General features: G+C 48.7%; 1 protein-coding gene across 1 annotated transcript in view; it reads left to right on the top strand.

Annotated features, from left to right (window-relative positions):
- pou2f2b (POU class 2 homeobox 2b) overlaps positions 1-23,695 on the top strand; it is a 189,245-nt gene extending 165,550 nt beyond the window's left edge. The window contains exons 11-16 of the mRNA XM_063055268.1: positions 4,762-4,910; positions 5,807-5,986; positions 13,674-13,740; positions 14,790-14,937; positions 15,632-15,705; positions 21,265-23,695. Coding sequence (XP_062911338.1) covers positions 4,762-4,910; positions 5,807-5,986; positions 13,674-13,740; positions 14,790-14,937; positions 15,632-15,705; positions 21,265-21,533 — 887 coding nt within the window. The 3' untranslated portion in view covers positions 21,534-23,695. The remainder of the gene's footprint in view (positions 1-4,761; positions 4,911-5,806; positions 5,987-13,673; positions 13,741-14,789; positions 14,938-15,631; positions 15,706-21,264) is intronic.
- Positions 23,696-24,722: the final 1,027 nt, after the last annotated feature.

The raw sequence follows: 24,722 nt of genomic DNA, 5'->3' as shown, positions 1-24,722 counted from the left end.
ATAATGCCATAGTGTTCATGGTTTCATGGTCCGTTCAGAAATATCATTATTTATCAAATATCAGGCTTAGGAGCATTGGCATATGTCGTGAAATTTGTTGTTTTGTGGCAGCAGTACATTACATAATAAAAATATAATAAATTACAATAATAAATATATATAAAAAGTAAATTAAATTGAATAAATAGTGCAAAAAGAGAGCAAGAGAAGAAAAAGAATAGTGAGGCAGTGTTCATTGTCCATTCAGAAACCTGATGGCGGAGGGGAAGTGTATCTTCAGGCTGCTGTACCTCCTCCTTGGAGGTGGCAGTGAGAAGAGAGCATGTCCTCTTGAGACGAGGGTGATGGGTGCCCTTAATGACGAACGCCGCCTTGGTGTGGTGCGCCCTTTGGAGATGCCCTCAGCGGTGGGGAGGCTCGTGTCTATGATAGAACTGGTTAGTTTGTGGCCTTCTGCAGTTTTTCTCTGACCTTGTGCAGTGGCCCCTCCATACCAGACGGTGATGCAACCAGTTAGGATGCTCGCCGTGGTACGTCTACAGAAATTTGCGAGTCTTTGGTGACGTACCAAGTCTGGTCAAACTCCTAATAAAACATAGCTGTTGCCATGACTTCTTTACAGTTGCATCAATATGTCGGGCTACGGGTAGATCTTCAGAGAGGTTGACAGCCAGGAACTTGAAGCTGCTCTCCCTTTCCACTGCTGATCCATCCATGAGGACTAGTGTACATTCCCTGGACTTGCCCTTCCTGAAGTCCACAATCCATTCCTTAGTCTTACTGATATTGAGTGCAAGCTTGCTGTTGCAACACCACTCAACCAGCTGATCAATTTCACTTCTTGTCACCATCTGAAATGCTGCCAATAATAGCTGTGTCACTGGCAGGATTATAGATGGTGTTTGAGCTGTGCCCAGCCACACACTCCTGGGTGTGGAGAGAATAGTTCAGTGGGCTAAGGACCATTCTTTGAGGTGTGCCAGGTAGAGAAACCTTGAACTGTTCCTCAAACATTGAGTGTGCATCTTCAGGCTCCTGTTCCTCCGCTCCAATGGCTGTAATGAGAGAAGGACAGGTTCTGGATGGAGAGGGTCCTTAATAATAGATTCCACCTTCCTGAGGCATTACCCCTTGAAGATGTGCTCGATGGCAGGGAGGTTTGTGATAAATAATGGTAAGAGTCAGCGGGGAAATCCCAAATTTCTTTTGTCCCTTGAGGAAGTAGAGATGCTGGTGAGCTTTCTTGGCTGTGACATCATTGTGGTTGGACCAAGACAGGCAGTTGGTGACGTTCACTCCTGGAAACTTGAAGCTCTCAATCTCTCCAACTCAGCACCATTAATGTAGACCCGAGCATATGCACCATCCCCCTTTCCTGAAGTCAGTGACCAATGGTAGCATTTAGTATCTATCCCTTATCACCCTGTGGTGGTATGGAATCCCTTGTAGCCCAGCCTGGGGCAAGGCACCAGACTTCCTTCCCAGAAGGACATGTTTTAGGTTTTATAGATACACCAGACCATAAGAGCAAATGAAACAGGAACAGGAGACCATTCAGTTCCTCGAGACTGTTTCCCCAATTGATCTTCTACCCCAGCACTATTTTCCTGCACTAACACTGGATCTTGATTTCCCTGACACCCAGAAATCTGTTCCATCTCTCTTTTAATTGACTCCATTGACTGAGCCCCTGAAACACGTTGATCACTGACCTCCAGGCAGAATATGCTCTTTGTACTACCAGCCTTTGCCTACAATTGGCAAGCTGATTCCTTACCCGCACAGCCAAGTTTCCCTGGATCCCATGTCTCCTGACCGCCTGAATGAGTCTGCCGATAGCGATCCTTATCAAATGCCTTAGTAAAATCCATATACACCTCATCCACTGCTCTACCTTCATCAATATGCTTTGTCACATCCTCAAAGTATTCAGTCAGGCTCATGAGGCATGACCTGCCCCTCAGAAAGCAATGCTGACTATCCTTAATCAGATTATGTCTCTCCAAATGCTTGTAGTTCCTGTCTCTGAGAATCTTCTCCAATAATATGCCCACCACTGAGTGAAGACTCACCAGTCTATAATTCCCAGGGTTATCCCTATTCCCTTTCTTGAACAAAGGAATAACATTTGCTACCCTTCAATCATCTGGCATCACTCCTGTGGCCAGTGAGGATGCAAAGATTATTGCCAATGATATTCTCTTCCCTTGCTTCCTGTAACCTGGTGTGTATGCTATCTGGCCCCAAGACCTGATCTATCCCAATATTTTTCAAAAGGTTCAGCATGTCCTCTTTCTTAACATTGACATGTTCAATCAAATCAGCGTGTATTACACTTTACTCATAAACTTCAAGGTCCCTCTCAATCTTGAATACTAAAGCAAAGTATTCATTAAAGACCTCCCCTGCCTCCTCCAACTCCAGGCACATGTTTGCTCTCATATCATGTTCCACTCTCACTCTAGACATCCTCCTATTCTTCACGTATGCCTTGTGGGTTTTCCTTAACCCTACTCGCCCCCCTTTCCAGCTCTCTAAGTCTACTCTTCAGCTCCTTCCTGGCTACCTTGTAACTCCCTAGAGCCCTATCTGAACCTTACTTCCAAAACCTTAAGTAAGCTTCCTCCTTCTTCTTGACTCTTGTCAACCATGGTTCCTTCACTCTGCCTCAATGGGTCAAACCTGTCCAAAACCCCCGGTAAGTGCCCCCTAAACAACCTCTGCATTTCTGTTATACATTTCCCTAAGTACATCCATTCCTAATTTATGCACCCTGGTTTCTGTCTAATAGCATCATAATTCCCAGTCCCCCAATTAAATACTTTCCTAGAGTTTTAAACTCAGTCTCCCTTTGTCAGTACTTCATCCCCCTGCTAAATTAATCTAACCTTTCCCACACCACAGAATCAGTGGCTCTTTCTATGAGGATGTCAGCCCCGGTTCTTTTAACGTCTCACAACCCCTCCTCCCTTTGCTGCTGACATCCAGAGCTGATCTCAGTGCTAAGGTCTGTAAAACCCTCCCTCCTCTACCCTTTCCCCAGCAGCACATTTATCCATGCTGTCCTCTTGGTCTTCCACCCCTTGGGACGTGGCACAGGGTATAATCTGAAAGTTGCCACCTTGTTGAGGTTCCATAAAATACAGGAGCAGAATTAGGCCGTTCAGATCATCGAGTCTGATCAAGACTGATTTATTATCCGCCTCAACCCCACTCTCCTGCCTTCTCCATGTAACCTTTGACACCCTTACAATTAAGAACCTATCAACCTCTACTTTAAATATGCCCAATGATTTGGCCTCTACAGCTGTCTGTGGCAATGAATTCTCTGGCTAAAGAAATTCCTCCTCATCTCTGTTCTAAAGGGACATCTGAGGCTGTGCCCTGTGGTCCTAGACGTCCTCATTATGGGAAACATACCTCCAAGTCCACTCTATCTTTTTTTTTGTGTGCCATACTCTGCTAGAGCCCCGGTGATTTTCAAGTGGTTGTCTTGGAGGAAAGTTTCTGTGAGTTGTCCCCCACGTCCTCCTCACAGCGCAGTATTTTTTTTTACGAGGCTGAGTTGCGAGCTTGACACTCAGCCTGGCACGGAGGGAAAGCATGCCCGACTGGGTTCGAACTTGGGAACCTTCGCTCCGGAATCCGGTGCTGATGTCACTGTGCCACCAGCCAGCTCCACTCTATCTAGCCCTTTCAATATTCAATAGATTTCACTGAGATACCCCCTCATTCTCCTAAACTCCAGCGAGCAAAGGCCCAAAGGCGTCAAATGCTCCTCATGCTCCTCAAAGCCCCTGAGGGCCTTTCATTGCCAGGATCATTCACATGAAACTCCTCTGGACCCTCTACAATGCCAGCAGATCCCTTCTTAGATAAGGGGCCCAAAACTTCTCACAATGCTCCCACTGCCCTCAGGACTCTTTCCCTCTTTCTATTTATACTGCCGCTTTCAGGCTAGATCACAACCTCTTCCTGTGCATCCTACACCTCCCAAACCTTCTCTGTAGTGACACAGTGATATCCTGAACCACAGATACGTATACGTACATACTTTGTATACATACACATATGCACTTTGATGATAAAATTTACTTTGAACTTTGAGGTGCACGAGGAACTGGTCAGGCAGCACCCATGGAGGGGAATGGGCAATCGATGTTTCAGATCGAGTCCCCTCATCTGCACTGGGAAGTTTCCCTGCCTGCGTAAGAGAATCATGTGCCCCTGGGCCTCTCAGTTCTACAACATTTCCTGGGCTGTGGACTCCTTGGATCCTGCCCTGGTTTAACTGATGAGCTTCTTGCACTTGTCCAAGTGGCAATGCAGATGGGACAAGGGTCGGGGTGGGCGGTGGAGACTGAGGTTGGCATACCAGGGCTGGAGGGAGAGGGATGGGGTCGGGTGAAGGAGATCAGAGGGTGTGATGGTAGAAGAATATGCTGGGGGTCATTGGGTGGTAGGAGAGAGATGTAAGGAGAGGGAAAGAGGAAGGGATGGAATGGAAGGGATGGAGATGAGTGAGCGAGTATGGAGGATGTGACAGTAGAGATGGAGGGAGTAGAATGGAAGGGGATGGAGGATAAATGATGCAGCTTCACGCAGTGAAAGGGGTTGGGTGTGCAGGAGTGGAGGTGGATGTGATGAAAGGTCTGAGGGAAAGGAATGAGAGGGAGATAGCAAGGAACAGAGGGAAGGGATTGAAATGGTGAGGGGAGGACACCTCTTCCTGTCGTACTCACCTGCCCGTGTACCCGGCAGAGAACATGTCTGCGGACTCGACCCTGCCCAGCCCCAACGCACTGAGCAGCCCGCCGGTCGGCATGGAGGGGATGGGGGGACGACGCAGGAAGAAACGAACAAGCATCGAGACCAATGTCCGCGTGGCCTTAGAGAAGAGCTTCCTGGCGGTAGGTATCCCTGAGTAAGGGCAGAATGTCTCTCACACAAAAGTGGGACACCACACTGACGGACAACGTAGTACACAAAAAGATGCTGAAGGAACTCAACTGGTCAGGTGACATCTGCGGAGAGGAATAGGCAGTCAGTGTTTCGAGCCGAGACCCTTCATCGGGACCAGTGAAGTGTCTCAGCCTGAAACACCAACTGTATATTCCTCTCCATAGATGCAGCCTGACCTGCTGAGTTCCTTCAGCAATTTGTGTGTGTTACTCTGGATTTCCAGCTTCTGCAGAATCTCCTGTGTTTATGACTGATGGGCAGGGATGGTGTTATACAGGACTGGGCTCACCACGCTCCTGGGCAGGGAATATGTTACTGCGGGGTGAGTCTGGTGACAGTGAACACACACAGAGTCATCTGATGGGTATGCAGATCGAGGGGTGGAGGGGGATTGGGGATTGATTAGAGTGAAAGGGATCACGGTGGGGAAGGTAATATGTCAGTGTTGAGAGTGGGGGAGTAGGAATGGCGGGGTGGATGAGTTTGCGAGAGGTAGATGGCAGTGTGGTACACTTTGCGTGGGTGTGGGTGGGGGACGGTGCTGTGGAGGGAGTAGCAGAGGCTTGATGTTAGTTTGTGCAGAGGAGGGTTTGAGCTGGTGAGGCAGTGGGTGGTAGGTGGAGGGTGCGGAATTGTTTGGGGAGGAAGTCCACGAGAGGTGTGGGGAAGGGGGCGGTGAGGGTGAAGTTGGTGGGGGAGGGTGTGGTTGATGCTGAGACTGTGAGGGGTGGGTGTGGGTGGGGGAGGCTGTCGAAGCATGGTGGGGGTTCAGTCAGAAGGCGAGGGGACGTCCCCCTCCGAGCTTGTGTGTGACTCTAGCTGTGACCACCCCTCCCTCGGACAGAACCAGAAGCCGACCTCGGAGGAGATCCAGCTGATCGCCGAGCAGCTGACCATGGAGAAGGAGGTGATCCGCGTCTGGTTCTGTAACCGGCGGCAGAAGGAGAAGCGCATCAACCCCGCCAGCAACAGCGGCCTGACTCCCCACACCCACAGCAAGCCGTCCGTCTACAGCACACACATGGTGAGTGGGCGAGGCTGGCTCCACCCCAGGGGAACAGAGTGACCTGCCCACCCCACCCTTTTTTGCTGCAGAGTGAGGGGTGCGGAGCACCGCGCCGGGCTGCTGTGGCCGCACGAGGGGAGGGGGAAGGCGGGACACCCTCCGCCCAGCTGTGAGAGTTACCGGAAGAGGCGTCATGTTGATGAGGGATCCTGCAGGGGCCCCGTGTCCCACTTCATCCCCAGCAGTTGTGTAAACTGATCTAGGAGCTGTTCCCGGGGCGGGAGACGGATGTTAAGTACTGCTGGAAGATCATCAGCTCAACGAAAGGCACCCTGTGGCTTGCCCAAAACTCATTGGTCTCCCAGCACGGTGAGATATTCATTAGGGAACACTGCCAGTTGGCACATTCCAGATACAGGAGGGCGAGGCAGAGGTTATTATGTAAATGGTGACAGATTGCAGAGGGACTTGGGGGTGCTTGCGCATGAATCGCAAAAGGTCAGTTTGCAGGTACAACAGAGGGCCAATGCAATGTTGTTCTTCATTGCTGGAGGGATCGAATTAAAGAGCAGGGAAGTTATGCTGGAGCTGTACAGGGCACAGGTGAGACCGCACCTGGAGTACTGCTCGTAGTCCTGGTTTCTACTTGAGGAAAGATGTACTGAGGATGTTCGCCAGGTTGATTCCAGAGATGACGGGGTTTACCAATAAGGAGAGATTGAGTCTCCTGGGACTATACTCACTGGAATTCAGAAAATTGAGAGCAGATCTTATAGAAACCTATGAAATGGAAATATATAAAACTTACAAGACTCGGGTAGGTGAGACTGGACTTAAGGGGCATAGCCTCAAGGTTCAGGGGGAGTACATTTAGGACGGAAATGAGGAGAAGCTGCTTTTCCCAGAGAGCAGTGAATCTGTGCAATTCTCTGCTGATGGAAGCGGTAGAGGCTCCCTCATTAAATATACTTCATACACAGTGAGATAGATTTTTGCATAGTAGGGTTCTTGGAAAAAGACAGGTGGTGGAGCTGAGTCCATGCCCAGATCAACCATGATCTTGTTGAATGACGGAGCAGGTTCGATAGACCAGCTGGCCCCATTCCGGGTTCTTCCACTACAGGACAGGGACGTTCTGCATTGGGTGGGGAAGCCCCAAAATAATGTATTAATGTACCACTGTGGGGAGCCACATGCATAGCAATGTGCATCAGTATGAAAAAGGAAGTTAACACTAGTTTTCTCCTAACTCAGGGGGTGGCCATGAACACCCACATGGGCCCCAGCTATGCCTGCCTTTTTGTTGACTACGTAGAACAGTCCATATTCCAAGCCTTACCCAGTAACGCTCCCCAACTCTTCCTGCTCTACATTGACGACTGCATTGATGCTGCATCATGCACCCATCCTGGAACTCCTCAATTTCATCAACTTTGCCTCCAACTTCCACCCTTCCCTTAAATTCACTTAGTCCACTTCTGACACCTCTCTTCCCTTTCTTGATTTCTCTGTCTTCATCTCTGGCGATAAACTGTCGACCAGTATCTTTTATAAACCTACCGATTCCCACAGTTATCTCGATTGTATCTCTTCCCACTCTGTCTCCTGTAAAATGCCATTCCCTTTTCTCAGTTCATTTGTCTCCACAGCATTTGTTTCCAGGACATCAGAGATGCCCTCCTTCTTCAAAATCTGGGTTTCCTTTCCCCCTCCATTGATGCAGCCCTCACCTGCATCTCCTCCGTTTTCCGGACATCTACGCTCATCCATTCTTCCCGACACCTTAACAGAGATATTTTTCCTCTTGTCCTCACCCCATAATCCTCCATGTCCAACACTTCATCCTCTGCAACTTCCGCCATCTTCAAAAGGATCCTGCCACAAAATACATCTTTACCTCCCTTCCCCTTCACATTCTCTGCTTTCCACAGGGATCGATCCCTCCATGATTTCCTTGTTCATTTGTCCCTCCCAGCACATATCCTTGCAAATGACCTGCCCTTTCACCTCTTCCCTTACCTCCATTCAGGTACTGTAAACAAACCGTCCTTGCAGGTGAGGCAACACTTCACCTGCCAATCTTTTGGGGTCTGTTGTGACCAGTGCTCTCTAAACACACTGGTGATACCTGATGTAAATTGGGGGAGCACTTTGTCAAACACCTCAGCTCCATCCGCCAAAAGCGGAATTTCCCAGTGGCCAATCATTTTAGTTCCTATCCCCATTCCCATTCCAACATGTTGGTCTACGGTTTCCTCTTTTGGGTGAAGGAGCAACATCTCATGTTTCATCTAGATAGCCTCCAACCTGATGGCAAGAACACTGATTTCTCCTTCTGGTAACTTTTTTCCCCTTCCCCTTTTCCTCTTCTTCTGTTCCCCATTGTGGCCTCTTATCTCTTCTCCTCACCTCCCCCTGGTGGCCCTCCATCTTCCCCTTCTCCTACGGTTCACTCTCCTCTCCTATCAGATTCAACCCTTTACTTTCCCACCCACCTGGCTTCACCTATCACCTTCTAGCTAGTCTTCCTTCCAGTTCCCTCTCCGCCCACTTTTTTACTCTGGCATCTTCTCCCTTCCTTTCAAGTTCTGAAGAAGGGTCTCAGCCTGAAACATTGACTGTTTATTCATTTCCGTAGACACTGCCTGGCCTGCTGAGTTCCTCCAGCGTTTTGTGTATGTTGCTCTGTGTTTCCAGAGATTTTCTCTTGTGTTTATGGTTAATACTACTAAATGCATTACCCAGGAATGAAAAGACTTTGAATGGTTTATTCTTGCATAATTTTTTAATCGCGAATACAGGTTATTTTTTTTTTAAAGAATGAGCTAGGAACTCAAGTCCACGAGCACTGGGGAAGGGGGTGACAGAAGAGCAGGAGGCTGGTATTGAGGAGGGAAGTATTGCAGTTCGAGAAATCAACTGCAGTGGTCATGATGAGGCAGACTCAGAGATCAAGTTCATCTTTATCTTACAAGAGTCGGCTGTATCTTGCTCCCTACTGTGTGGATGAGTGGTCAGGGGGAAGTCGATGGGAATATGGGGGACAAGACTTAGATTAGTAATCTCTGGGTTAGTCCCAGCGCCACGTCACATTGGTATAGATGCACAATGGAAAGTATCCATCACAACCTAGTATGGAAACACCAGTGCCCAGGAACAGAAAAGGCTACAGAAAGAAGTGGACATTGTCTAGTTTATCACAGCCAAAGCCCTCCCCACCATTGAGTATATTTACATAGAGCACTGCGATAAGAAAGCAGCATCTGTCATCAAAGAACCCCAACATACAGGCCATGCCCTCATCTCGAGGTATAGAGGCCTTAGATCGAACACCACCAGGTTTAGGAACAGTTATTACCCTACAAGCATCGGGCTCCTGCACTAGAGTGGATAACTTCAATCACTGCAGCTCTGAACTGATTTTATAACCTACAGATTCTCTTTCAAGGACTCTTTACATCTCACATTCTGAGTATTATTTTTATCTGCACGGTTTGTTTTCTTTTGCACATCGGTTGTTTGCCAGCCTTTGTCTTTCATTGTCTTACAGTTTTTCATAAAATTCTATTGTATTTCTTTTTTCCTTGTAAAATCTACAAGAAAATAAACCTCAAGGCACTATATGGTAACATATACATACTTTGATAATAAAGTTACTTTTGAATATGCTCATAAGGTCAGCAACATATATGGTAACACATATGTACCTTGATTATAAACTTATTAACTTTGTTTAACCTTTTGACAACTTTCACATCTTCTGAATTTTTGATATTCCGCTTGGGCATGTAACTGTCCCTGCATCTTCCACATTCCCTTTTGTGATGCCATTTGACGTACTGGTTTGGAACTGCAGCCAGGAATGGTTAAACATTGGGACAGATTGCGTGGCCCCAGGGCTATTTTTGTGGCATGCAACCTCTTCATCTACGGCTGTTGGCAGCAGCGTATGCCTCTGGGTCTCCACTGAAGGTTGGCCCATCTGTGGAACTTTGACTAATTTGAACCAATGCTCTTCTCTTCCCTTGTAAGACTCTCCAGCAAAGAAAGATAAGGAAATATTTGGGGAAAGCATGTTTACTCTAAAGAAAAGGCCCTTAAGAATACAAAGCCAGTTAACTAAACTCTTTGTCACATAGATCGATTCCTCTTGCATTGTTTCCCATGGATAATTGTGTGTTTTTTCCCAACTGTTCAGAATGATCATTTAGGAGCTTACTAACTGTATCCAGTTCAGGCAACAATGGACAGAACTATGACTGTATTACCATTCGCAAGAAGTTGCCCCAAAGCTGATGAGTGAAAAAGGTCAGCAGAAAACATAATGTCTGGAGACCCTGGGTTTATCTTCAGCCAGCCTGGCTACACTGCCAGGCATGACCAAGGGGAAAGTCCACAGGCTCTACAGATGTAGCACTTACAATGGTGCTGTTTTTTGAGGCATCTCAGCACATTGAGACCCAGCTGCAGTCAGAATGTTTAGATGGTTAATTTTAGAAAACAAATTGCTGCCCAATTATGTTGTTCTAATTTTTTTATTCCTTCCCTTCTGGAGTTTTTGCTTTAATGTTTGCTGAGCAAATCCAAACAGTGTGGAAACACTGTCACTGAATCCTTCAGTTTTATTAATGATATTCTAATTTTATGCATAAAATAATATATCATCAATGAAGGCATATAGTATAGGTTAGCAAAACTGGATTCAATAATATGCATAAAATATATAATATTCATTGTTCATTTGTATCTACCTTATTGCAGTCCACTATTATTCTATTATAGATTTATTGAGTATGCCCACAAGACAATGAATCTCAGAGTTGTATATGGTGACATGCACGTACTTCGATAAGAAGTTTCAACTTTAAGAGGAGGGTAGGACAAAAGAATGTGTGGTAGGGAGCTGGTGTAAGGCAGGGATTCGGGTATTGGACTGTTGGGATGTCTCCTGGACAGAGGTGACGTGGACAAGAGGGATGGGTTACACCTGAGCTGAAGGAGACCAGTATCCTGGCAGGTAGATCTGCTGCACCTACTCAGGTGGCTTTAAACTGTCCACCAGAGAGGTGGGACCCAGTGGGAGATGAGGAAGTTGAGGCAAATGTAGAAGATGAAGTGACACAAGAGGTCCTGCAGGTAATGAAAACCTTGAGGAACACATATAAAATGCTGGAGCAACTCAGCTGCTTGCTATCCCCCTTGAGAATGACCTGCAACTGTTCCGAGGCATCCTCAACCTTGACAGCAGGGAGGCAACACACCATCCTGTGGCCGCAGAATCTCCTGTCTGTCCTCCTAACCATCACTACAGCTCTCCTTGCCTCCACCCTCCCCGCTGTGCTTCAGACTCAGTCACTGAGCCACAGACCAGGCTGCTGCTGCTCGCCTCTGAAAGGCCACCCTCTGCCAAAACCGGATACATGTTAGCGAGGGAACAATCACAAGGGATCTTGCACTCTCTGCCTACCCCTTCTGTTCTTCCTGGTGGTCACCCTACTAGCTGCCCCCTGTAACTCTGGTGTGAGTCCCTCTCTGTGAAGTTCTCCAGAGAGAGTCCACGCGCGGATCCTAATCTCCTAGAACTTCCCTTATCTGTTCACAGCACTCTTAAATATCTCTTAAGAGCCTGACGCAGACTCTCCACCCAAAACCGCAGCCATCCCCTGTCTCCCACAGATGCTGCTTGACTTGCTAAGTTCTTCCTGCAGTTAGCTTACTGCTCCAGATTCCAGAATCTGTAATCTCTTGAGTCTCTGTTAAATATTCTTCAAGTCAGAATTGATTCACTGGCAGTACAAAGTTTTGCTTTCCAGTGGATATGCCTCGAACTTGCCAAGGTTCAGCCTTGCTCCTCAGTGTGTTGGATACTGAACTGTGCCTCATGGGATAATGGACTTTGCAGAGCAGAGGGTGTGCCCACGGGTCCTCACTGGCTGCAGGGTGGAAGTTAGCGCTCACAGGGAGCCGTGATCTGAGGGGAGCTGGCTCCAGCCACCTGCTGAAAGAGTGTAGCCTCTGCTGTGGTCCTGGGCCAGCCACCTCCCTTCCTGCTGCTGCTCGGTCAGAACCTGAATCAGGTTTATTATCATAAGACCATACAATATAGGAGCAGAACTAGGCCATTCGGCCCATCGAGTCTGCTCTGCCATTCAATCATGGGCTGATCCAATTCTTCCAGTCATCCCCACTCCCCTGCTTTCACCCCATACCCTTTGATGTCTTGGCTAATCAAGAACCTATTTATTTCTGTCTTAAATACACCCAATTACTTGGCCTCAACAGCCACTCATGGAAAAAAAAATCCACATATTTACCACCCTTTAACTAAAGTAATTTCTCTGCATCTCAGTTCTAAAAGGACATCCTTCAATCCTGAAGTCGTTAGTCGTGCCCTCTTGTCCTAGACTCCCCTACCATGGGAAATAACTTTGTCATATCTAATCTGTTCAGGCCTTTTAACATTTGGAATGTTTCTCTGAGATCTTCCCCTCATTCTCCTGAACTCCAGGAAATACAGCCCAAGAGCTGCCAGACGTTCCTCATATGATAGCTCTTTCATTCCTGGAATCATTGATGTTATATCGTGAACTTCATTTTATGGCAACAGGACATTTTGGTATTAGTTTATTATTATCATGTGCACCAACATATAGTGAGAAGCTTGTCTTGGGTACTGTTCACACAGATCAAATCATTGCACAGTGCACTGAGGTAGAACAAGATAAAAACAAAGAAGTATAAAAACTAATGCAAAAAAGTGCAGTGCAGGTAAATGATATCATAATGAGGTAGATTGTGAGGCCAGGAGTTCATCTTTTCGTACAAGAAGTCTGTTCAGTCTGTTTAACAGAAGCTGACCTTGAGCCTGAAGGTACATGCTTTTAGGCTTTTGTATTTTCCACTCATGGGAGGGGGGAGGAGAGAAAATGTTGGGGATGGGAAGGGTCTTTGAATATCTTGGCTGCTTTACCGAGGCAGGGAGAAGTATAGACAGAGTCCGTGGAGGGGAGGCTGGTTTCCGTGATGCGCTGAGCTATGTCCACAACTCTCTGCAGTTTCTTGCGGTCATTAGCAGAGCAGTTGCCGTGCCAAGCTGTGATGTATGCTACAGAATGCTTTCTATGTTGCATCAATAACAATTGTCTAGGGGTGGTGAGGTCATGTCAAATTCCATTAGTCTCCTGAAGAAGTAGAGACATTGGTGAGCTTTAAAAATATATGTTGCAATAAGAAAATAAATAGTGCAGGATAGTGAAGTAGTGTTCATGAATTCATGGACTGTTCAGAAATCTGGTGGGAGAGGAGTTCCTAAAGAAACTCTTCCTGAAGGATGAGGTGTGGGCCTTCAGGCTCCTGTACCTCCTGCCTGCTGATAGAAGAGGGCATCTCCTGCATGGTGAAGGTCCTTATGATGGATGACACCTTCCTGAGACACCACTTTTGAAGATGTCCTCAATGATGGGTAGGGTATGCCTGTGATGGAGTTGTTGAGTCTAAAACCCTCGCAGACTCTTTCAATGCAGTGCGTTGGAGGCTCGGTTCCAGATAGTGATGCACCCGGTTAATTTGCTGGAGCCTTTGGTGACATGCCAAATCTCCTCAGACTCCTAATGGCGTCTAGTCACCGGCAGAGTTTCAGCCCCTGGCTCGCCGAACCCCTCCCAGTGTCCGTCTGATGGTTGTTCTGTTTACCGCTCCCTTCCAGGTCTCTCCTCAGCCCACTGGTTTGAACCTGCCAGTATCACAGAGTTCCAACAGCCTCAGCACAACAGGTAACAGGCTGAACTGCAACAGGGGAGCGGGGGGGTGGGGTGGGGGCGGTGGGGCGGGAAGAGAAAGACAGGGGGAGGGTAACCGCAACAGGGGAGCGGGTGGGCTCTGGGTGGGGGGGGGGCGCGGGAAGAGAAAGACAGGGGGAGGGTATGGTGGGGCTGGGCACAGGGTGCAGGGGGAACAAGGCGGAGGAAGGTATTGTGGGTGGAGAAGACTGAGGTTGGGGATAGTGGCTGTAGAGTGGTGAGGGAGGGGGAGAGGGGCAGGGAGAGGAAGAGGATGGGAAAAGTTGGGCAAGGTTAGAGTGGGAGGGGCAGGGAGAGGATGAAGGGTGGAGGGGTGAAGAAAGAGGGTCGGGGACAGGGGAGGGAAAAGGAGCGGGTGAGAGGAGGGACCGAAGAGGAGATAGGGTGGTATGGGAAAAGGACAGGGGAGGGGGTGCCAGGGGCAGGGGAAGGTGTGGTGGAGAGGGTGGGGAGGGGCAAGGGAGAGGGGCAGGCGAGGGGATCGGGGTTGGGGATAGAAGGTCGGAGGAGAGGGAGAGAGGGAAGGGGCGAATGAATGTGGGGGAGAGGGGCAGGGAGGGAGAGATTGTGGATGGGAGAGGGCCAAGGGAGTGTTCGGAGGAGAGAGCGGCAGGGTTTTGAGGTGAGATGGACATCCTCAGCACATGAGTTGGAAGAGACAAAGAGAGGTAAGAGAGAGGGGGGAGAGAGAAAGAGAGAGATATATATAGAGATAGAGAGCGAGATAGAGAGGGGGAGAGGGAGGGAGGGGAGGAGGGAGAGGTATAGGAGTAGGGGAAGGTGAGGATGGATGGGGGAGAGATGCAGAGGAGGGGTGGTGGAGTGGACAGGGACCAGGACAGGAATGGGAAGGTGGGGGGGAAGAGAGACAGGAGGAGGGAATGGTGTGGGTTGAGGTAACAGGACGGTGTTGGTTCTGGTTGGGATTGAGAAGTATTGCGTGACCTGGGAAGGAAGGGAGTGGTTCAGTGAGCTGAGCCCAGCAATGGTGCTGACTGTGATCCTGTCCTGTCTCCTCCCAGTTTCTACCATGTCTGCCGCTGGGTCATCACACACGCCGGGAGTAAGCGGCAGCTCCTTGTCGGCACTCAACACCTCCCCTCCCACACCCCCGAACAGCACAAACAGCAGCCACTCGATGGCACTGTCAGCACTGAACACCAGCACAGGGTAAGAGACGTTCCCTTCTCACACCTCAGCCCAGAGACGCTGACACACCAGGGAGCGGCGCAGTGCGAGGGAGGGGGGGAAGGGAGAGAGGCGATGTCAGAGACACCAGGGGCTTGGGGGGGGGGGTGCATGTCCTGTGGAATGGAGCACACTGGGGAGGAAACAGAAGAGAGAGTTGGTGGTCTGGTTACCCTGAGGGAGAGGGGAACATAGAGGAGATGATGAGGTCTGGAGTGAGACTCCGATGCCATGTGGGGCTGACAGCGTCCTCGTCCCATCCCATCGTCCCCCCAAAACATATCCATCACCATCACTACCCCCAAAAACACACACACACCCTATCTCCAAAAACACCCACACACATGGATGTGTACATGCCCCGAATGCATATGCTTAAAAACCCACGCACAATATGCATGTGCCTATACATACACATGTAAATGTTGCACACATATGCACACACCTACATACAAAATGCACGCATACAACTATGCATACACACACACACACACACAGCATGTATGCACACATGTATACAAACATATAAGCACACACATTCACTGGTGTTGACACTCCACACTGAAGGAGCACCCCCTTGCACCCCTGTGCATGCTTGCCCACGGACCCAGCCAGGACCTGCACCCCTCAGTATGCGACGACTGTTTCTGAATGCCTTCTGTTGGTTGGATTGCAGGAGTTCACTGCTGCCTGTCAACCATGGGATTAACGCCTCGTTGATGGCCAGTAATCCCTTGGCCACCATCCAAGGTTTGTTTGTATCTGTGTGTGCACTCATTCCATTTCACCCACAAGGCAAGTGCTGCTGGCCTCGGGAGTGACGGTCCCACACATCCTGCATCAGACCCGTCACACACCCCGCCATATGTGTCATGAATCCTGCCCGCATGTATGTTACACATTCCACTCCATTACTGTCATATCATACAGTCCCCCTCATCTCCCGTAAACCACCACACGTCTGGACTGGACGTGTCCCTGAAGGTCACTACTCCCCTTTCCAATTCTCTTATCTTCTCTCCTCTCTTGCCCTCTAACCCCCTTCAATCTCTTTCTCCCTTCTCACATATACTTCTTGTCTCTTCCCCAATCTCTCCTGATCTCACCCTCTGCTCCATTCTGTCCCGTCATCTTTCCCCGATCACCTCCTGCTCTTTCCCATCACCTTGGTGTCCATCTTGCTGCTCTGACTTTCCTGGTTTCTCTTTCCAAGGATTAGGTGCCAGCCTTAGGTTCTCATCTTTGTCCTGTTGTGAAGCAAGGAATGGATGGACAAGGTATATCTGTGCAGAGCAAGGGAAAGCTGACATTTCAGACTGATGACTGTTCCAAAACTTGCATGTCTTCATACTGGGTTTGGGGAGGTTAGACACTATTCTGCGGTGGGTGGGAGTTGTGGAGTGTCAAGGAAAGAAATCTTGTCTCAGCTGTACAACCACAGCTGTGCTTAAGCATAACCCTCCCTTGAGGCCCCAATTCTTTATCCTCTCCTCTGAAGGTCCCAACTCTCCACCCCATCCCCTGAAAAGTCCAGACTCTTTTCTTCTCCCCCTCCCTGAAGATACCCAACTCTCGCCCTCCTTCCCCTGAAGGTCCTGCCTCTTCCCCCTCCCCTGAGGTCATGACTGTCACACCCTTTCCTCTGACTCCCCCCTTCTTCCCCTAAAGTTCCTGACTTTCCTCCCCACCCCCCTAATGGTCCTGACTCTCCCTCCCCATGTCCTAAATGTCTCGACTCCCCACTCCCTGGACTCTCTATCCCCTCTCCTGAAGGTTCCGACTCTCTCTCACCCTGCCCCCAATGGGATCTCCTGATTTAACCTTGTACCCCAGGCATTCGGGATGAGCATCTCCAGCCTGCAGACCATCGGGTTTAGAGGAAGAAGGAGTGAACCGTGGTGGAACTCACTGGGTCAGACAGCATCAGTGGAGGGAAATAAACATGACGTTTTGAAAGAAGGATTTTAATCAGAAACTTCAGCTGTCCATTCATAAGAACATAAAAAATAGAAACAGGAGCAGACCATCTGGCCTGTCAAACCATTCAATAAGATCATAGCTGATCTGGCTGTGGACTCACCTTTTCCCCCTAACCCTTAAATCCCCTGCTATGCAAAAATCTATATAACTCTTCCTTAAATATACTTAATGAGGTTAGCTGTACTGCTTCTCTAGGCCGAGAATTCCATAGTTTCACGACTCCCTGGGAAAAGCAGTTTCTCCTCATCTCCTTTCATATATCTATTCCACCAAAATCTTGAGGCTGTGTCTTGTAGTTCTAGTCTTGCTTACCAGTGTAACAACTTTCCTATCTCTATCTTATCTATCCCTTTTATAATTTTATATACGATCCCCTCCCATCCTTCTCAATTCCACTGAGTATAATCCCGGGTGACTCCATCTCTCTTCATCTCTGGAATCAACCTGGTGAACCTGTTCTGTACTGCCTCCAAACAGCGTAATCCCTTCGTTCTTTCCCCTTCCCTGCCCCCATTTGGTGTACACTCGGGGAAGGATGCTGCTGTACCCCCGCACCACTGGTAATGAGAAGAGGGTTTGTTCTGGTCGGTGAGGGCCGTTAATGATAGACATCCCCTACTTGAGGCACCGCTACTGGAAGATGTCCCCAATGGTGCTGGTTAAGTCTACAACTCTCTGCAGCCTCTTGCGACCCTTTGTATTGGTACCTCCATGCCTTTAGAAGCAGGTTGGAAACTCTGACTGCAGCAGTGAGAGGTTGACGATGTCCACGGGGAGCGGTGGCAGTGGACTCTGATGGTGGAGTGAGGAATTTGGGGGTGGAAGGTTTGGAGAAGGCACGGGACATTGCTCATACCAAAGCCCCAATAGCAAAGATCTGACAGGAAGGCAGAGAGCTTGTAGGCCCAAATGAGTACCTCCGACTCCTCCTTGTCAACGCACAAGGTCGTCAATCAGAAATGGGCACTCCCACTCTCTGCTTAGAGGCTGCCTAACTGGCTGACAAGGTCGTCAGTCAGAAATGGGCACTCCCACTCTCTGTTTAGAGGCTGCCTGACTGGCTGAGCATTTCCAGCCCTCCCAGCATTGATGCCAGCATTCTCACAAGCAACAGTGCCCCAGGGCACAATCTTACAACACCCTTCGAACTATGTCTCCGTCTCATTCCTTGTCAAGTGTCTACGTTCTTGAGCCAGTGTCTCCGACCCCGGTTTAGTGTCTCTGTCCTTGGTTCAGTGTTTCTGACCTTGTGCCCCTGTCCGTAGTTATATTTCTGTGTCCCTCTATCTGGTGTCTCGGTGTCCCAAGTTCAGTGATCCCATGTCTCTTTCACACTACCATCAGACCTCTGAACTAGTCACCTCCTTCCCAGTCATGCTGCCACATTCTCAGATTCTTAACTCTACCTCTTGCAATCATTCTCTTATTGTCACTTCAGAATTTTTTTGTTGCACTACTTTAGATGTGCACTCGTAACCTTTGCAACATTCTGTCATTTTGATATTCTGGGTGCTGTGAATCTTAGATCAGTACCTGGCCCTCGAACAGTGTCAGCACTGTTTCCGGAGAATATCCTGTCCCCAGCTACTTCCGATCTGCACAGGGTTGCCTTCCTCAGTCCTAAGAGACTCTCTTCTTTCTCCCCTCTACGCCCTGTCACATCTCAGTGGCCTGCTTTATTTTTATATCACGTCACGATATCTCAGTGATCACGTCCCGGTGTTTTTCAGTTTGTTCCCTGGAGTTCCAGCAGTGTTCTGCCCTCCAGCAGTGGTCATGACAACCTCATGACATATGGCGAATATCACTGTGGGTGCGTTCCCACTCCATGTCATCTGTTCCCCATGTCCTCATGACGGTGTGTTCTCACATAAAGCAGCATTGGGACCAGTTCAAATGCATCGCCACATTGTGTTCTCAGTAACTGTGATGTATTTGTGGGTTGTGTTCTCATTTCACTCCAGAGTGGCATTGTATTTCCTTTAGTTATTGGGTATAAGGACTTGAGACCTCTCCTGTGTGGCACGCATATCCCCAATGTACTGACTGTGCCTTGTTGCTGTCTTTCAGAGCGTTTACACTACTCCCTATTCCATCCAATTACCTTCGCCTGACTGTGTGCTCAGCTGGCGCTCGTGTGCGCGCGCGCTGTGTTCTGACTATGTGATCTTTGTGTGTGTTGTGTTCTAACTGTGCTCCCTTTGACTCTCTACTGTTTTAACTCTCGGCCCTTTGTGCTGTATTCTGACCATATGCTCCCTCTGTGCTGCGATCTGACTATAATCTCTCTCTCTTTGTTCTGACTGTGCATTCTGCCTGTGTTTACTGTGTGCTACGTGTGTGTCCTGTATTCTGACTGTGTACTCACTCTCTTTTTGATGTGTTCTGACTGTCTGCTCTGTGTGTGTGCGCACGCTGGATTACAAATATATACTCTCTCTCTCTCTGCTGTGTTTTGACTGTGTGCTCTCTCCCTCTGTGTGTGGTGTTCTGACTGTATGCTATTTCTGTGCTGTGGTCAGACTGTGTGCTCTCCCTGTGTGTGTTGTGTTTGACTGTGTTCTCTCTGTGCTGTGTTTGACTGTATGTTCTCTCTGTGCTTTGACTGTATTCTATTCCTCTGCTGTGTTTGACTGTATGCTGTCCTTGTATTTGCTGTGTGCTGTGTGTGTGTGTGTACCCTGTACTTTGTGTGTGTGAGTGCTGAGTTCTGAATGTATGCTCTTCCTCTCTTTGTTGTGTTCTGACTGTGTGCTCTCCATGTTTGCTTTGTTCTGACTATATGCTGTGAGTGTGTGTTCTGTTCTGACTGTGTCCTCCCTCTGCGTGAGCTGTGTTCTAACTGTATGATCTTTCTTTGCTGTTTTGACTGTATGCTTTCCCTGACACTGTTATGTTTGATTGTGTGCTCTGTGCACACGTGCTGTATTCTAACTGTGTACTCCCTCTATGTATGATGTTTCCCGACTGTATATTCTCCTTTTGCTTTGTTCTGGCTGTATGCTCTCACTGCATTTCCTGTATTCTGACAGAGCTCCCTCTCTCTGTTGTGTTCTGAATGCTGTGCGTGCGCGCGCGCGCACTGCATTTTGACTATGTACTCTCTCGCTCTGTGCTGTGTTTAGACTGTGTGTTTTCCTTGAATGTGTTATGTTGGTCTGTATGTTCTCTCTGTGCTGTGTTCTGACCATGTCCTCTCCCTGTGTGTATTGTCTTTGACTGTATGCTCTGTCTCTGTGCTGTATTCTGACTGTGTCCTCTCTCTCTGTGTTGTGTGCTCTCCCTGTGTGTTGTATTCTGATGGTGTACAATCTCTCTGTGCTGTATTCAGACTGTGTGCTCTGTTGTACTGTATGTTATCTCTGTGTGTGCTGTGTTCTGACTGTATCCTCTCCCTTTGCTGGGTTCTGTCTGGTTGTTCACTCTGTGGGTGCTGTGTGTTGGCAGTAAGCTCTCACTGTGTTTTCTGTATCCTGACTGTGTGCTTTCCTTGTGTGTGTGTGTTATGTTTGACTGTATGCACCATCTGTGTGTTTTGTTCTGATTGTGTGCTCTGTGTGGGTGTCATCTGCTGTGTTCTGACTGTGTACTCCATCTGTATGTGATGTTTGCTGACTGTATGCTCCTCTTGCTGTGTTCTGACTCAATGATCTCTCCGTGTGCTGAGTTTGGACTGTATGCTCTGCCTGTGTGTTGTGTTCTCTGTGCTCTTTGTGTGTTTCCTGTGTTCTGACTGTATGCTCTGTGTATTGTGTGCTCTCTCCCTCTGTCTGGTGTTCTGACAGTATGCACTCCGTTTGTGCTGTGTTCTGATTGTATGCCCTCTCTGTGCTTTGTACTGACCATATGCTCTCTCTGTCTGTGCTGTGTTCTGACTGAAAGCTGTGTATGTGTGTACTGTGTTCTGACTGTACGCTTTCTCTCTCTGTGTTGTGTTCTGTCTGTATGCTGTCCCTGTGCATGCTACGTTCTGGGTGCTCTGAGAATTACCGCTGCATTCTCACTGTTCCCCATGGTGTGTACTGCATTTTTACTGCCTGTTCTCCAGTATATATATTCTGATGTCCTCTCCAATTGTTCCGCATGGTGTATATAGTTCTCACTGCCTGTTCCCCGTGGTATGTACAGTTCTCACTGCCTGTTGCCCATGGTATGTACAGTTCTCATTGCCTGTACCCCATGGTATGTACAGTTCTCATTGCCTGTTGCCCATGGTATGTACAGTTCTCATTGCCTGTACCCCATGGTATGTACAGTTCTCATTGCCTGTTGCCCATGGTATGTACAGTTCTCACTGCCTGTTCCCCATTGTCTTCTCTTCTCTTGCAGCCCTCGCGAGTGGTGGGACCATTCCAATTACCAGCCTTGACGCCGGCGGGAACTTGGTGCTGTCCAGTGGCGCAGGCAGTGCAGGGACACAGAGCATCGTTACCTCACCCCTCTTCCTCAACCACCCCAGCCTGCCTCTTCTCGCCAGTAACCCCACGGCCGTCAGTCTGGCTTCGGTCGCCTCTCTGCAGACGAAACCTCCTGCAGCCTGCAGCGAACAGGGGCTGCCCGCGGTCAGCATCGGCCCCGCCGGTTCCAGTGCAGAGTGACCGGGGCGGGGAGGGAGTGCCAATCACTCTGACTCCAGCTTCTCAGCTCCCTCTGGACCTTATGGAGGAGGATCCCAGAGAGGCTGCGCAGGTCTGTGCGACGGGGGCTTGCTCACAGCCTGACGCTCAACCTTCCGTACTTCCACATGGATCCATCACCATTCCCCTTCGGTTTTTTTCTCCTTTAAGTTTTCTCTGGGATTTGGGGTTTTATATCATTTATAGTGTTTATTTTGTATTATTTCCCAGTGGGGAGGGATTTATCTATTTATTTACTGCTTGAAATATTTTATTCAGATACAAAGCCCTCCCCACACTACAAGACCAAACTTAACACATCTTCTCTGCATATTGCTACTATCCAGTGCCTGAACACCCAGTTATATCACTCAAACCAAAAAAAAAGAGACACAACACTTTTTAAAAATGTTTCTCCGGCATTTGAATACTTCAATTAAAACAACCGTGGGTTTTAATTAGATATGAGTGGGAGACGGCGGTGTCCCTGCTCCTATATACCTCATAGCCAGGGTCGGGTTGCAGTGGGAAACCCTCCTCTCTCTCTGCCCCCGGGTCTTCCCGTCCTCACAAACAAACCCTGGCTTTCCTCCGAGATGTATTTAGTAATGAAACAAAGATAAAACCAAAGTAATGTTGAGAGGAGGAGTGGGCCATTTCGACGGGATGGGACTAAACAGGAAGTGGGGGAGGGGTGGAGAGGGGGCCACCAGCTCCCATCCTGATCCCCGAATCTCTGACCTCAGTTTCGCTTTTCGCTTCCCGCTTTCTGATTTCAGGTGTTTAACTCTAGACTGTGAACCAGTGTGTACACTGTAGTGTGTGAATCCAGGTGTACACCTTCATCTGTGAATCCAGGTGTACACCGTGGTGCGTGAGCCCAGGTGTACACAGTATAGTGTTAGCCTAGCTGTACAAACGTGTGTGAGCTCAGGTTTCTACTGTAGTGTGCGAGCGAGTGCATACACTCGTGTGCACGTGAGTGTGTGGACCAGCGTGCACACTGGGCGTGTGGGCCAGATTCTAGGCAACTGGACGAACTAACACGTACCCTGGGCTTGAGCGAGTTTGTGTCTGTTTATGATCCAAAGTGTATGTGACTGCATAGGAGTGTGCGGATGAGTGTGTGAATCTGTGTACACAAGCGTGTGGGACTACTGTATGAAGCCCTGCATACACCAATGTGTGAAACAGTCTGTTAATGAGTGTGTGGACCAGTGTGTACACAGGAGCGTGAACCAGCGTGTACGTGAGTACAGCTTTAGGAGAGTGTGTGCAGGGGAGCAAGGGAGCCCAGCCCCTCCTCACTCCCTTTAAACCCCTTTTACACCTGGAATTGAAGTGATCCTCACCTACTTTAGATGGAATGTATCTGTTTAGCTAAATAGTTTTTATAGAAGAAATCTATGTTCGGCTTTTATTGCATATGTATAAAAAACAAAAGAAACTTGACTTTAGACCAAAAATTCTCCTATCTCCACATTAACCAGCTGGTGGTTGACAGCGCATTCCTGATGCACAGAAATACCAAAAAAAAAATCCCTGCTGCAGCTCTTGCTGTGGGGATCTGATCAAGGCTGAGTTCTCAGCCTGGTCGACCCTAATTGCCTCACTCAGCACCGGGCTCCACCCAGTGGCCCAGATAGCTCCCAGTGAATCTCAGCCTCAGCATCTTTATCCATGGCCTTTGGAGGCGGTGGACACCACCAATATTGGTCAGAATCATCAGTATTCACCAGCATTACTACTGTTAATATAACCGTTGTGCTGAAACATGTCTTTACTATTAATTAACATAATGGGTGGCTCTTATTGTTCACTGAGATTCACTGGATTTATCTGGGGAAACTTATCCCTGTCCAGGGCTCCTACCTTCATTAGGGAGGGGCCTTATTTTGGAACTTGGATGGGGTTTCTGGCACAGGAGCAAATGCACCTCAAGTTGTCCTGCACAGGATCTCTCCAGGGCGGGGGGAAATGAGCTGAGGAGAAACTGTCCTGTGGAAGTCTCTCTGGTCTGGGCCCCGAGGTTCCACCCTGGTCCAGGGCAGTTAGACTCCATCTTGTGCCAAGGTCCAGGGGGGCTTTGTTTTGGGAGGGGTGGGCTGCAGGGGTGATTACCCTGCTCACGGGGGTCTTTTCCCAGGGTTACAAGGTCTACGGGTTTAACCCAGTGCTGAGTGAAGATTGTCCCGGCCAAAAATGTGCACATAAAAAGAGTTTGAAATAAACACAGCCAAATAAACCGTGGATCCCCTGAGGAACGAATGCGCCAAGAAACCACCCTGGCGGTAGGGAGATAGCCCGTCATATACCTCATGTACTTTGATGAACCAAATAAAGACAGCACAGGTTTAAGCACAGCACAGCATAGGAACCCTGGTCAGGCAGCAAGTGAAGGCAGTCCGGGTGTACTGCACCGACTGCCCTGTGCCCGGCTGCTGGCCCCGACTGACCACCAGTGCTGGGGTGACAGGGCTGGGGCTGGTGGCGCTCTCAGCTACCTCTTCCACCCAGGGTCTGCAGGGCACAGGGGGGCTGAGGAACCCATTCGATTGCAAAACCTATAGAGGAATGCTTTTACAAAATGCCTCTGGACAGTGTGCCTTGCAAGCCGGGGGGAGGGGGGGGGGAGGAGAAAGAACACATCCATTGTAACCCAGGCAGAAAATAATTCCAAAGATATAAGTAAAGTGTCCAGTGTAATTCAGAAAGAAAGAGGGGGAGAGGAAGCATTCAATGTAATTTGGAAAGAATCCAGTAAAACCCAAAGAAAGGAGAAGATTATCCAGTGTGTTCCAGAGGGAGTACAGAGCACGCAGCATCGCCCAGAGAAGAGTATCCAGGAAGAGAACAGTAAATGTAGCGTTAACGAGAGGGAGAATACGGAATACAGTGTGATCCAGAAAGAAGAACAGAGGAGGCTCTGGTGTAATCCAGAGAGTGAGAGAGGAAGAGGAGAGCACTCGAAATGCAAGTCAGAAGAGAGACAGATATTAAAGTGCATCCAGTGTTAACCAAATAGACATAAGCACGAATGGCATTTCACACAGAAAGCAACATTTCCTCATTCACGCAATGCACACAGAATGCCAGGGGAACTCAGCAGGCCAGGCAGCATCTATGGAAAAGAGTCCTGATGAAGTCTCGACCCGAAACGTCAACTGTGCT

This window comes from Mobula hypostoma, chromosome 8 (assembly GCF_963921235.1).
Source record: "Mobula hypostoma chromosome 8, sMobHyp1.1, whole genome shotgun sequence".
Lineage (NCBI taxonomy): Eukaryota > Metazoa > Chordata > Chondrichthyes > Myliobatiformes > Myliobatidae > Mobula > Mobula hypostoma.
This window is presented reverse-complemented; position numbering and strand designations above follow the sequence as displayed.